General features: G+C 38.7%; 2 protein-coding genes across 2 annotated transcripts in view; one reads left to right on the top strand and one right to left on the bottom strand.

The window, feature by feature from the left end:
* Positions 1-15016, top strand: part of IGFBP3 (insulin like growth factor binding protein 3) — a 188599-nt gene that overhangs the window by 43941 nt on the left and 129642 nt on the right. The gene's annotated exons all lie outside the window — the stretch shown is intronic.
* On the bottom strand, positions 9501-12059 carry CCDC201 (coiled-coil domain containing 201). Its single transcript, XM_065753549.1, has 3 exons — positions 12056-12059; positions 10682-11241; positions 9501-9771 (listed from the first exon to the last, which is right to left on the bottom strand). Exons 1-3 carry the CDS (start codon positions 12057-12059, stop codon positions 9685-9687), a joined length of 651 nt encoding a protein of 216 aa, XP_065609621.1. The 3' UTR covers positions 9501-9684.

Genomic DNA, 15016 nt, shown 5'->3' on the forward strand with positions numbered 1-15016 from the left:
TTCTGTGTCAAATCATGGGATATCAGGATTAAAAAAAAAAAGAGGAAAAATCATTCATTTGAGGCATTAAAACATTTGGGCATGAAATAAATCAAAAAAGTGTCTTGTTTCCAGTACTGTGTGTGCACAGAACAGTCAGATAATAATTTTCCATAAGTCCCAATCTGTGCCAGTAAGAAAGGTTAAGGAGCAGCCTTTTAATCCTTGTGCCATGGGCCAGTTACTCCCTTACAGTGGTAGCTCGATTGAGAGTTTTCTCTTTTAGATAAATAGTCCAGACAGACACAATGCAAATCTGAAACCACTATGAAATGTATGAATTTCTGTGTGGACAGTTAGTATAAAAAAGCTTTGGTTTCACCTAGACTACTCCTGTCAGAAATGCTAAACCTTGATAGGGATATTCCCTGGTACCACCCATGGAAATGAAGATTTTTCAGTGCCTACCAGTGTAGGATGTATCTTAGCAGGGACTTTGAAATATATAACTTATTCTGTTTAGCATTACCTCATGAAACCTAAACCAGCATCAGTTGTTCAAATCTCTTTACATGTTTCTGTCCACTATGTATCAGCCATGGACACAGAAAGAGAAAAGAACAACAACAAAGTAGTACTTAATCTTTGAGTGCAGTAGGCACTGAAGATATGAATTTCAGTCCTTCATTGTTATTGGATTTATTTTATGAGGTGATTGCTGATAAAAAGTAACTACTCCACAGATTATCTCTAAAAGCAATTTAAATGGATTTTTCAGATACATATGAAAGCCTTCCATTTAAAGGACAGTATGAGACAGTGACAGTGGGCTATTTCACTATTTCTTCCTTCAATGTATGAGTTCATCATATGGGCTAAATGTCCTCATCTATATGAAATCCCCCTTTTCTCTCCAGACTAACACATGACTTTCTGGGAACAAAACTTTCCACATGCAGCAGGGACTGAAGTAGACAGTATTGGCAGAAACAATCTGAGATCCAAACCCAGACATCCTATAGCTAGGGGAAAATTGCTTACCAGCTATCATTTCCAAGATGAGGGAAAAAGAGACTATAAATCAACAACCAATTACAGTTCATTTTTGCTGTTTTTTACATCATCACATGCAGTGCTGGATATTCTTTTTTCACACTAAAGAGGCTGGGTTTTTAAAGAAGCCTACTGGAAACCCAAAAATTCAGTGCCGTCTGAGCCCCTGGACAATTTGAAATTCCTGCTCTTTCCTTTTCATTTGCAGGAGTCTTTTCCACTTTGTTATAATCTTTGACCATTACAGCTAGAATCTAAAGGTGCTATTCTTTCATCTTTTTATCCTCTCTATAATTTTAATAAAAATAAGATTTAATCATAAGATCTAAACTGTTTTAAGACATGAGGTCCATTTTCTCTGTTTATACTGTGGTGTGGGAAACGTGCAGATGAATGTGCCTGAACTGCTCTTGCTGCAGACAGCAGTCTGAAAGTCTTAGCAAGACGGAAAGAGAAATGCTCCAGGCACCAAAATGATAATGTGTTAGAAGAGGAGCATATTTCCTTGGATCATTCACAATTGATTGGTTCCCACAATTAGGCAGTTCACCCCTGTACTGCTTTTTTCAAAAAAAAAAAAAAAAAGGTTTGCTCAGCTGCTTTTGTCTCTGCGTTTTGTCCTGGGGCATTTCTGGTTTCAGAAATATCATCGTTATTCATAATAATTATTAATATTGTTGTTAGAGACAACAAGAATACCTTTCAGGTTTCAAACTCTACTGTTTCATCAGAGTATGAGGGACAAGACTTCAGGACTTCACTCAGTTCTATACATAGCTCAAGGTTTATACAAAGAACAAAAATAACCAAATCTAGGTAAGCTGCTGCTGGGATTCAAGATTACCTTAGCTATTTAAACGTACTTATCATTGAATTAATGTCTGATAGGAAGACTTTGATGTTCAGTACAATCTTAATCTATGTTTATTTACAGTTTTAAGCTCTTTTGAGTGGATCCACAGTGAAGTTTAGACAAGTTCATGCTGTCCATAGGAACAAGGATGCCCAAAGGTGGTAGCCTTTGCTTGGGATCCCAGAACCTTTCAGTGGGGAGACCAGAACTTGCTGACCTCACAGCAAAGCAGGTTGGAGTGGATCCTCAAAGATGATCTGAGGGCTGGAGCACTTCTATGATGAAAGGTTGAGGGAACTGAGATTGTTTCATCTAGAAGAAGACCTCATTGTGATCTTCCAATACATGAAAGAGGATTAAAGGCAGGAAGGGGACTGACTTTTTACACAGGTAGATAGTGATATGATAAAGGGAAATGGATTTAAGCTGAGAGGGGCACTTTAGGTTAGTTGTAAGGAAGAAATTCTTCACTCAGAGAGTGGTGAGGCACTGGAACAGGCTGCCCAGGGATGTTGTGGATGCCCCACCCCTAGAGGCATCAAGGCCAGGCTTGATGGGTTCCTGGACAGTCTGATCTAGTGGTTGATAACCCTGTCCAAAGCCGGAGGTTGTAACTAGATGATATTTAAGGTCCCATCCAACCCAAGCCATTCTATTATCCTGTGATTCTGTGATCTTCCATATTTCTGCTGCTGTCTGTCTTCTCAGGGTTGGAAGCTAGCTTAGCTTCTTCCTCTTGCAGGTTTTTAAGACAAGGCTATTGGTCTGACTGTGTCACTGTATGATACTACACATCAATCTTTGACTCCTGAATACTACACTGCTTGTGATTTCACACACAGCCTGGTTGCCTGCCCAAAAAGGTTGCTGAGCTGGGCACACTTGCATGCATGACATACTCCACACTGCCCTTAGGCCCAGATTCTGAAGCTCCCCATAGCCAAAGGTCTGGGCAGCTGTGCTGTGCTTTGGGAGATCACTCTGGGTACATGTGTCACCGTGGAAAGGTTGTGGTCCCTCTGCCTGGGTATGTGTGTCATCACAACTATTGTGGTGGGTGATCACGTTGTTTCAACAGAGAGGGACTTGTGCTACTCAGAAAAGAAAGAGTAGGCTGCCACACTCCCTGAGCCCTCTCTGCACTGCTATGCAATCAGCTGTGCCACGCTCTGTTTGCCCATCTTATTCACCATGCTCCTGGTCCCTTGCACCTATCTAAAGCACCAGCCTACTTTATATAAACACTATCACACAGAACCAATTTGATTTAGTTGCATACTGTATGGCGTTATCCTTATACTTTGAAACCTTTCACCTAGGCATTTTCTAAAATTTTTAGATCCACTTCTTCTCCCATTAAATCTGTTAGCAGTGCTGCCTGAGCTTTTTTTTCCTATATCTAAATCTGCATAATAATTTCATACTAGAAAATCTGAGTATTCTGGGTCTAGGAAAAAAACTTTGTTTTTCTATCTTAAGGGTGTAAGGTATTTCTTTTCTCATTGCTAGTTTCTCCTCTTTGGGAGAAATTGTAAGTGTTAGAAGGCTTACAGTATCTGCCAGCAGAAGATGATCACCACAGAGACAAATCTGCAATGAGATGAGGAGAAAGCATAGTCAGAAAAGGACATGGAGAGCTAGGAAAGGACAAAAAGGACAAAAAATGGAGGACAACAAAAATGGTTCAAATGGCAGCAATATTAAGAAGCAGGAAGGAAAGATCTTTCTTTCTTCATACTTTCTTGCATCCTTCCATCCCTCTCTCCCTTCTTTCCTTCTTTCTTCCATCCTAGGAGTAATGAAGGATGTTTAACTCATTCATCTTTCCTTTTTTTTTTTTTAATATATATTAATCTAAACAAAACTAATAACATTCCTCAGATACAAAACAATGAGTCACTATGAGCTCTATGATGAAATTTAGCCTTTTTTTCCAATAAATGCTTAGACAAAGTAGAACAGCTTTGAAAGGTGACACTTAAAAGCTGTGACTACAAAGTAAGCCTAGAGATGGTGATTACTGCCTTATGATCTCAGACTCTTTGATTTCAAAGTTCTGTTTCAGAGGAGAAGCGGGATTTGAAATGTTTTGTCATACTTGCTAGAGTTTTACCTTGTGGACCGCTGAAACTAAAGACAGATGGGTATACATATTCACTGACTAGTGTCCTCTACAAATCTCCTTTGTATGCATTTCAGGGTGGACAGGTAGGACTGGTGTAGCTAAAGTGCTGTGAGATCATATGCAAGAGTAATGCCAGAAAGATGGCAACTGGGAGCTCATGTCAAGAAGGAAGATCCGGCCAGTCAGCCTCACCTCTGTCCCTGGAAAGGTGATGGAACAGCTTGTGCTGGATGCTGTCTCCAGACAATTGGAAGAAAAGGAGGTTATCAGGAGTAGTCAGCATGGGTTCACCAACTGGTCATGCTCAGCCAACCTTCTATGATGTAACTGGCAGGGTGGATGGGGGGAGGGTGGTGAATGTAGTCTACCTTGGTTTCAGCAAGGCATTTGATACTATCTTCCATGACATCCTTATAACAAAGCTGAGGAAGCGTGGGATAGATGAGTGGACAGTGATATGGGTTGAGAACTGGCTGACTGGCAGAGCGCAGAGGGTTGTCATTGGCGGTGCAGAGTCCGGTTGGAGACCTGTAACTAGCGGTGTCCCAGTCCGGTCTTGTTCAACATTTTCATCAATGACCTTGATGAGGGGATAGTAGCCACCCTCAGCAAGTTTTTTGATAATATGAAGTTGGGAGAATTGGCTGACACGCCTGAAGGCTGTGCTGCCATTCAGTGAGACCTAGACAGGCTGGAGAACTGGGCAGTAAGAAACCAGATGAGGTTTAACAAAAGCAAGTGTAGAATCTTACACCTAGGGAGGAATAATTGCATGCACCAGTATGGGCTGGGGGATGACCTGCTGAAGAGGAGCACTGCAGAGAGGAACCTGGGTGTCCTGGTGGATGACAGGTTGACCATGAGCCAGCAGTGTGCTCTTGTGGCCAAAAAGGCCAATGGCATTCTGGGGTGCATTAAAAATAGTGTGGCCAGCAGGTCAATGGAGGTGATCCTCCCCCTCTTCTCTGCCCTGGTGAGGCCTCATCTGGAGTACTGTATCCAGTTCTGGGCTCCCCAGTACTTTTTTGTCTTTTTTGACAGGGATCACTTGGAAAGAGTCCAGTAGAGGGCCACAAAGATGGTGAAGGGCCTGGAGGATCTCCCCTATGAAGAAAGGCTAAGTGAATTGGGTCTCTTTAGCCTTGAGAAAAGAAGACTGAGAGGGGACCTGATCCAGGTTTATAAATATCTGAGGGGTTGGGGGCAAAGTGGCGAGGCCAGACTCTTTTCAGCAGTGTGTGGAGACAGGACAAGAGGAAACGGCCAGAAACTACAGCACAGGAAGTTCCATGCGAATGCGCACAAGAACTTCTTTATGGTGAGGGTGACAGAGCACTGGCACAGGCTGCCCAGGGGGGTTGTGGAGTCTCCTTCTCTGGAGATATTCAAGACCCGCCTGGACGCCTACCTGTGTGACCTGGTGTAGGGAACCTGCTTTGGCAGGGGGGTTGGACTCGATGATCTTTAGAGGTCCCTTCCAACCCCTACGATTCTGTGATTCTATGGGGTTAGCAAACCTGTTAGGATTGGCTGCAGTAAAATATTATTAATAACAGGAACAACAACAACAACAACAATAATAATAATAATAATAATAAAATTCATACATAAGGCACCTATGTGGCAATATGACAACTGAACAGCAGATATGAAGTGTTCTAGGGGGAACACTGTATCTTAGGTGGGTCCCAGTGTCTGGGCCCAGGTCTAGTTTTTGATTACATTTGAAAACGATAGCCAGTAGCTTCAACTGGTCCAGCTCTTCTAAGGTTCTGTTAAGTTCATTCAGATCTTCAGTATGTTTGTTCTTTTTTTTTTTTTCCTACTAAGTTAGAAATATTGAGCTGTTTTAACAGGCATTGCAGCCTGCAATGACAGAGATGAGTAAGTCTGTAGACTTGTATGTATTATAGACACCATGGAGTACAGATCAGTGGCACTGCTATATTATTTATTACTTAGAGTTTTGACTGTAGGAATGAATGTTGTGGTTTGGAGAAAAAAAGTTTTCATGTTTCCTACTTATACTAGTTATCCTAAAATTGTTCAGCTACAATCAGCAAAGAATTTATTCATTTACCAGTTATATTTAAGTTTGAAATATGTAAAATAGATGCGCTAAACGTTTTTTTTCAACCTGTTCTACTACAGTAGCACACCAGCTCAGTAGAGTGCTCCCAGTTCTCAGGAGTCAACAGAAGCATTACTGTTGCTTCAGTGGGAACAAGGCTGATCTCATAAATCCAGGGTGAAAACATTTTTATATGTTCCCTCTGATCGTGGTAGTGTTTTTGTTCTTCACCATCCAACCACATGCTTAGTCACTATCAGCAGGTAGATTGTGCAATATCCATTCAGTAATATGTGTACTAAAAACAATTCCTAAGGCCAAGGTCACAACTTAGCTCCTAAAGGAAAAATACAGGTCTAAAGGAGTACTCTCAGGGGGAAGACTGTTCTCAATTTGCAAACACATTAAGGGATGCATTCAAAAGCCATGACAAGTGCAAGGCTCAAGAACATATTACAACTCTGATTCATTTCCATTCATGGAGGAAAAAGTTGGGTTTTTTAGTGTCATAACGTTTTTTCAAAACATAGTGTCTTGGATATTTTCTTCTCATTAGTTCGTTGTCTGTAGTCTGAAATCTTTTCCAGTTTCATCACCTACTGCTAATACAAAGGCCTATTTTAAAGTGATATTGTGCTCCACAGCTCCCACTAAAGTTTTTGTACACTGGGCTGTTACTGCAGCATAAATATGCATAGAGGAACTTTACACCTGATACAATTCACTAAGAAAGTAGTAATTCACCACTGTTGATCCTGGAAGATGAGCATTAAACAAGATTAAAACAGCACACTACTATAGCCTGTCATAGTAACTGTATATATTACAACAGAAAACTAACCTAATTATCATTAAACTACTTGGGAGTCTGTGGGAGAAACAAATGAAAGTGCAAACCTTGTAAACAAAATAAATGTTATTTTTTATTATTTTTCTTCCACTACATATATGTCCAAGTGCAATAATAGCAATTGTATGTAGTTCCAATTTCCTTAACATCCTGGCTTTTAAAAATTAGAGACAAATCTTTATTTGGGAACATCATTCACTAGGGGATAACATGTAGGTTATTACTAAATAGGTGCAGTTGAAATTCCTTAGTATTCTTACCCGTCATTAATAGTAATACCGTTGTTGTGGATATGTCTCAAGCACATTTCAGCACCACCACAAAATATGAGTACTACACACATTTTATCAGCAATGTTGTGACTTTTCAAAATTAGTGAGGACCAGAATTATTCTGAGATAAATGCTATAAAGTGTTTTTTCCTTTTAAACATTCCACAGAAAGGAAACAGTTTCTGAAATCTTTAAAGCCCCCAATTTTATATGCCTGTCTGATACAACTTGTGAAGATGCAGAAAAAGTCAACTCTATGTTACCACTGCAGGCAATTAGCTTGCCCCCAGTGAGGAAAGTTTCCAGGATTTTATTGCCACCAATTAGTTACATGAATTTGGCAGGGAGCAAAAAACTTTCCCAGTGTTTACCATCTCCTGAATCTTAGAAAGCTTTGTGTTGCCCTTGAATAAGGACTTTTAGCACTTATATTCCCTGGATTTTTTCTTGTATTTCATCTAACCCGAAATAAGGACTGCACAAGACTTTCTCACCAATTGCATGCACCCCTATCCTGCCAAGGACTGAGTCTTATTTCACGCAGCTTTCAATGACTTCTATCATAGGTAGGTCAACATAAGACTAAGAGGCATGACAGCTGACACTGAGTCTTGATCGAAGATTGACATCAAGTATCAGAGAGGCCTTTGAAGATGGGGACAAATACAGCAGTGAAAAGTTGGGCATCGAATACTGTGTTTTATAAGGAGTTAGACACTAGAGTCCAGACTAGAGATGACATTAAACGAAGACATTTGAAGACATGAAAACAGGTTCAGGAAGGAGGCAAGGGTGACTTTGAAGTGTAATTAGAAGAAAGAAAAGTAGAAGCAAGGTCAAGGCTTTCCAAGAGCAAGCCAAGAAGCCTGAGAAAAGAACAAGTGCAATTAGCTATCTGGGAATGTACAAATAAACAAGAGACAGATCTGGGTCTCTTGGATTAAGTACTGGGTAATTTGGCCAGATTAATCTATGCTTGTCCTAGGGGTAGAGGAGTGTTATTCTAGCCTTGCACTTTTCTGTTCCTAGTTCAACCTCCTGCACAACTCACAGGAGTGGATGAAGTCGAACGAACATAAACCCAAGGGAAGTGGAATCTGATCTTCAACCATTCAATTTTTCTTTTCCTCAAGAGCAACTTGGGATCAACATTCAGACAGGATCTCAGTTACTAGAGGAACCTGTGGAGATGAGACAAGCAATCTTGGTGCAACTAACACACAAATAAATACCAGAATATTAAAGTTCAAACCAAGTGAGTATGCTTTGAGGGGCAGTGTCACTGCTTGACATAGCTACCACAGAAAATTACATCTGAGGACCATCCTGTTCCTTAGAGAAACTCTGGGGAGTTTAACATCAGAAATTATCAGGAAAAACATCCTTAGTCCTCCTAGCTATAAAACCATAACTCTGCTCCTGTATTTTTGTGTATGACATGCTGCTATTGGTTGTCATAGACCGTGGTTCTTCTTGTATATATTCTAGGTCAGGGGACAAGTTTAATTGTGTGCAAAGGAAAAGCACTGGTTTCCCTTACCTCTGTCTATAGTTTGCAACTTAATTTTGGAGCAACTCAGTAGTAGGGAAAAATGAATTGCTGGCTTCAAAAAAAGTACAGTCATATAAGCATCTGTGCTAGAACCACATTAGAAAAGGGATGAGTGGTAAATCTGTTGTGGTTCCCCATCACTGACATCCCATTGATAACTTAAAAGCAACCTGCTTAAATTTTATGTTATATGCAGCAGCAGGAATTAACAAGCATTATGCTTTTGGCATTACTTTGACAAGTCCTTCACAACAGCTGCTCTGAGCTATAATATCAACATCCACCCCAGCAGCTTGAGAAAGGGACAAAAATCAGCATACCTTCAAAACACCAAGTGGAACTGTAAGGACCTCAGATGTGACTGTTTAGCACATTTATATTATAAACCAGAACAAACTCACTTGGTTCTAAACAAACTCTTCAAGTGAATTAGTAATCTCTGAAGACTGGACTCCCAACCTGGTGCCTCTCACTGTTTTCTCATCTCCCCAGATGAAGTAAAAACATTTCTGATTGCATGTTTTTTACTACTCTATAGATGAGGAGAAACTGACAAACCAGGATTACACTCATGTGACCACTACAACTTCGTCACTTTAGGAACATCAGTAACCCTAGATGATCTGGATGCTATACAAAAGATGGTGCTAAGAGGCAGCTGTTGCAGGATGAAGAATGATTTTTACTTAACTGCCTCCCTTCCTTTATTCCAGGCACTTAACTACTGTAGATTAACATTGACGTAGAAGCAGTAGCTGACAACCCCTAAACTTCAGTGGCAAGAAGAATCCCAAAATTCAAGAACAAACCAAATTCAGTAGGGAATAGGAAGTCAAGCAAGTATTGTAGATTAGTCAGATGTGCAATTTATTGGAATCTGCCATTCACACAATAAGCATGTAACAGGATTAGTTTCAAAAATAGTTTGATTAAGCTTCTTCAATAGTTAATTCATGCTTAGTTGCTTCCTCAATGTTTTTAAGTTGTTGAAGCACCCATTCTCTTTGTTTCTTTCTCTGAAATAGAAAAAGAATAATCAGTATTATCAGTTTAGACTGGATATGCTTTAAAAACAAGCACAACTAGATTCAGGCTGAACATCTGAATTCATTTTAAGCTAAGAAACTTTAATTCTCAGAGTGCAGATCCTCCTGAGCTTTCAGCATACCTGCTAACAATATGATGAAGGGAAAACAAAAAACAAAAACAAAAAAAAAAAACACACACAAACAAAAAAAAACAATCAGAATTTGATGGTTCCTGCACTAACATGACAATCTTTAGAATCCAAATTTATTGCCTTATTTTCCTTTTGGTGGACTTTCCACAGAGTTCATGCTGATAATCAAAGCTGCAGGAAGCTGAGATCTCTCATTCCATTTTAACCAAACAAACAGAAGGACTATAGGGACTACTAATCTAAGCTTTCTCCAATTATAGTAATTGAAGGATTGAACACAAGACCCCGCACTTGCAAAGACTAGGATTCTTCCTATAAAACATTACAACTTCAATTAAACAGGCAAAGAAGTAGATCGTTTCTTTATATCCATTTTCATTCAAGTCTCCAACATGAAGAAGTTTTAGAACTTTTCCAGTTTAAGCCACTTAACCTCTTCCCATTCAAAAGTGTCCCCCCATAAAAATATAAATAAAGAAACTACTTCTGCAGTAGCATTCATATATTGATATGCAAGTGCAGAAGCTAAATTAAATACCAGGTGAGCAAACTGCACTTCATCTAGTTAGTGGTGATTATCACAGAAACTGAGAAGTCATGATCCAGTTCATATTCACACATTCTCACTGATAAAGTTGTGAAGATGTTGTATGACCAAAATATTTCTGTTATTAGAAAGATGTTTAAATATTCTATATTGGCACAAAATTATATGCTATTTCACAGTAAATGGGGAAAATAATTACCACAATAGCTTTATCAATTTTCTTTTTCAACATTGGAGGATATTTTATCCCTGGAATTCCAGTAACCATCCTTGGAGATCTATTCTTTGGATTTATTGCAAACTTCTCAGATGCTTTTGTGGGAGTTTGAGTTTCCAAACTTGAGACAGCCTTTTCACTTGGCTCTGCACCTGAATCATCAGATGCCAATACTGTGGAAAGTTGTCTTCTAGAAGACACAACTCGAGAACTTTGGCTTATCTCTCTGTTTGAATCCTGCAAGTCAAATACTGTTGAAAACCTTCTTGGAGACACATAAGGGAAGTATGCTTCAACACTTGCTAGTGATACTTGAGTTACTGATCTTTGAAGAGTTGATTTTGATGCTAGGGATATATAAGCTCTCTTACTGAGATCTTGGTTCTTGACTGACCAATCGATTGGACCTGTAAAAGGCAGCATTTTTCTTGAGAATACTGTGTCCACTGGAGTGCTGTGTTTCACCAATTTCTTTTTTAGATATCTTTTAACATTTGGAACAGAATCTTCTTCCTCTGACATCTGGAAGACAGGTTTGCTATCTTAAAGTAGAAAGGAATGAACATGCGTCATTGCTCATGTAGTATATCATGCAAAGTACTCAATTGAAGGAAAAAAAAATGCAAACATGAAAATAGGAACACTATCTTTACATGAACTTTTACCTATTATATAGATCAACATTCTTAAAGTGTTTAAGAGATTAGAAGGCACTTGACTCCTGCTTCAACCCTCTGCATATGGAATTTCACATAAGGTAGAACTTAAGCAATCCTATTAGCTGTAACTTTATTGAGATAGTGGTTTCTCTTCCTCCTTCAGCACAAGCAGAAATACTTTGTGGTTACAGTTACTAAAACTTGGGAAGACAACAGTAACTGCAGCACGCCAAAAGGAATTAAGTATTAAGAATGAAAGCATGCTAGAGTAGCATAGAGACATTTCAAGCAAGAATCTGCCTTCCGCTAATTGCTGTATTGTTACTCTTGTTTTTCTAAAAAGGGATTTTCAGACTTCTAATTCCCTCCCAATTACTCATCATTTCCTAGTAAGTCTTATTACTACTGAACTCTGATCTTAAAACATTTTATACAAGTTTACAACAATAGCAAGTTTGCTCTTCCATTGGTTACTTTCCTACTTCTACAGCTGTATCAACAACAGAAATGAACCTTATGTTCTTAAAGCTGGAGAAGCCTAAGATAAGTACACCTTAAATTAGTTAAATATAATTAGAATATCCATCTTAAATATATGTTCTAATATTATTCTAATAATCACTGAACTGAATGGTTTCATGAAGCAGTTCAGATATTCTACGCAGGCTGAGTGTGTAAAGGAACATGTAGTTAGTACCCATGTTCTGAGATCTCTATATAGAAGATCACAAATGGGGGTTTGGTGAGGTAGATTTCTATGAGGTTAAAGGAGGATTTATATGAAGTTAAAGGTATCAGCTCTCCATTCATTGAAAATGTTCTGCACCTGTGTTTGGTAGTGCCACTCCCACTTCATGTTTCTAGAGAACACAAGATATGAAACAGGGAAACTTCAGAAGATAGTTTTGCTTTTTTCTTCCTTTATTTGAATAGCTGTTTCTCCTCCCACTCCCGAATGCAGCCATGTTTCATGATAGGCTAGAAACAGCCCTGAGCTGACATTGTTTTTTCCTCCCGTTTAGCCACGTCTTAGAAACTTACTGATAATAAGTTTAGATGAATAAACTGTAAGTGGAAATCAGAATAATACATTTGCAGTTCCTCAAATCTCCTCTCTACCCCCCCAGTACTACTATACATTTTAATGCTTTCCTATTACTCATTAATGAATGGTTTACATAAGTAACTAAAAGCTTTTATTTGTACTTTTAAAAATAGTTTTAATATTGTTTCCACCCAAAGCTTCTGAGAAGAACAAAACACTTCTCTGTACTTTAGACATGTTTACAAGAAGCACTTTTTCCCCAAGTTGTATTAATGATATCATTTAATGACACCCAAGAAAGGAGGAAGGTGAGGAAGGGGGAGAGAAGTCTGAAGACAGCAGAGAAAGTTAAACCAATTAAGAATGATAGAATCCACTGTGAAAGAACATATCTTCAGCAAAAGAAAATAACCCTACCAGTGCTGTTAAATGTCATCTGAGGTCTTCTACTTCTTCTCCTGTTTTCAAGTAATCTAACTCTAGCTGCTGCTTCAGTTCTTATAACTATGGTAATATCCCAGCATTCTTTGCTGGAGAGACTACCCAAATGATAAACTTCACTTTTTTTTTTTTTTTTAGGAGTTTTCCTAGTGCTGCTAAATGAAAAAAAAAAAGCTGAATATTAATCTAAGACTAAGTAGTCGTAGGAAAATGTGCAAGCTAACTTATCTATGCGCTAAATCCATTGCTGTTTAGGTTCTACTGCTTGCTACCTTCCTCAGTCATGACAGATGTAGTGATTTATTGGTTTCACATAACTGCTTAAGGCATGTTGAGGATCTGTTACAAGACAGATGTTTGTTTATGGACGTTATCTGTTTCCATTCAGATTTTATTTTCTTTGTTTGTATTACCTGAAAAATTAATGATAGAAAAAAATACTACATCTTCAATGAAAGACTTTTAATAAAATATAGGTAGTGAGACTACACTGAATATTGTTTTGCTGCAGTGTTAATTTCACAGTGTTTGCAACTAACAGTTGTAGAGATTACAGCATTTTATACTGAAGAATTTTGTTTCAAACTGTCAACTCTTAGATGGGAATTGCACTGGTATGGAATGCTAAAGTTCAGGTGGAAGACTGTAATTTTTGTTGATGGAGAAATGTATCTAGAGAAACGCAATGGATTGAACTATCCCCACAGAATTGCTAGTGAATTTCATGAAAGATGGCAGTAAACAGCTGCTATCGGAGCTCTGTAGAGCAAGCAGAGATGTGGAGGAATGCTTGCACAGATATTGGGGTAACTTTTTGACAGAGCATGACCTGTGAACCTTTAAAATCTGCTTTGATCAAACAGGCCTAATTTCAGGGCTGTATGTGAATGAACTGAGGTTGTAGTAGGCAACTCAACAGGAGGTCAAAGGGCTGATCTTGTCAGGAGTTGAATTTGTGATTGCAGGGAATCTGAGCATTTCAAACCTAATCATGAACCACTCTACCTTGCTGTATTAATGCTTGCACTATGAATAGAGAGTTGGAGCTACCAGTTCAATATTTAGGAATAACAGTCTGTCAATATATGGGGTATGTTTCTAGGTTTAAATTATTTGTCCCTGAGGAACTGAGAGAGAGCTTGAGAAATTGAGGCACTTTAGATTCACATGAATTGCATAAGTAAATGTTCTGGAAATAAATAGCCTGTCCAGGTAAAGCTATTTATTTCCTAAACTCCCAGGGGAGGTTCCTACATGAACATTTTGAGAACTAAACATAACATTATTCTGAGTTATTTGTGGATGTGTAAAAGAAAAAATAATCTTGGTCTTTTATAAACATAGAAGAGGCTAGACAGCTCTTACCTCATTTTGACTGTTAGTAGTTAGTTTTCAAACTAGTGGCCTTGTGGCTTCATGAACAAACTCACCAGGTCATCTATACTGTATCTCACAGAGCTCAGCAAGCCTGTTCTTTATATAGCACAGAGCAGTGATGTCTTGACATAGCATTGCAATGTTTGCCCTGTCCTGTGAAAGTGGGACATACTACTGACTATCCTAGCAAGGGTGGGATGCAAACAATGTCATGGAGCATGAATCTACACAAGAAGCTTTTTGGTGGATCTGAGTAACATACCAAGAAGTAACCTGCATTGCTATGAGGCACTTTTTTTCTTACAGTGTTCTGATCTAATCTGAGACTACCCATTTTCAGTTGCTGCTCTGTTTATTTCTACATTTACCACTCTGATTATTTTGCTAAACAGTTCTGAAGAAATTTGAAAGGCCAAACTTAACACCTACATTTACCTAACATGTTACGTTAAATTGGTTTTGTATTTCTAGTTTGTGAAGTCATAAATATTGCAAAAGTGTCCAAACTGTTAGGAATTTTATATAGTCTGTAGTACCAGGCCTTCTCCCTGCCCTTGTGACTAGTCTGATGGCTTTTTGGCATGGGCAATTACATTAAAATTATGTAATAGACAGTAGGAAAAGGACTTGTTAAGTGCAGTTCATCAGTCTACTGTCTGATGAATCATAGTGGGATGATCCTTGTTGGGAGAAATGGAAGGAAATAGGAAGAGCTGGAGGAAGAATACAGAGGATTGTGATTGCAAATAAGGGAAGAAGAAAAAGAAGAAAAAGACACAAAGAGAATGAGACAAA

The sequence above is a fragment of the Cyrtonyx montezumae genome, unplaced genomic scaffold (genome assembly GCF_038088225.1).
Source record: "Cyrtonyx montezumae isolate F1298 unplaced genomic scaffold, pur_monq_1.0 scaffold_8, whole genome shotgun sequence".
In the NCBI taxonomy this organism is placed as follows: Eukaryota; Metazoa; Chordata; class Aves; order Galliformes; family Odontophoridae; genus Cyrtonyx; species Cyrtonyx montezumae.

What these genes read in the sequence shown, in the direction of transcription:
- CCDC201 (XM_065753549.1), bottom strand. An exon ending in AAATTGATAAAGCTATTGTG is followed by an intron (nt 9,772 to 10,681) that starts GTAATTATTTTC and finishes TTTCTATTTCAG; the next exon opens with AGAAAGAAACAAAGAGAATG.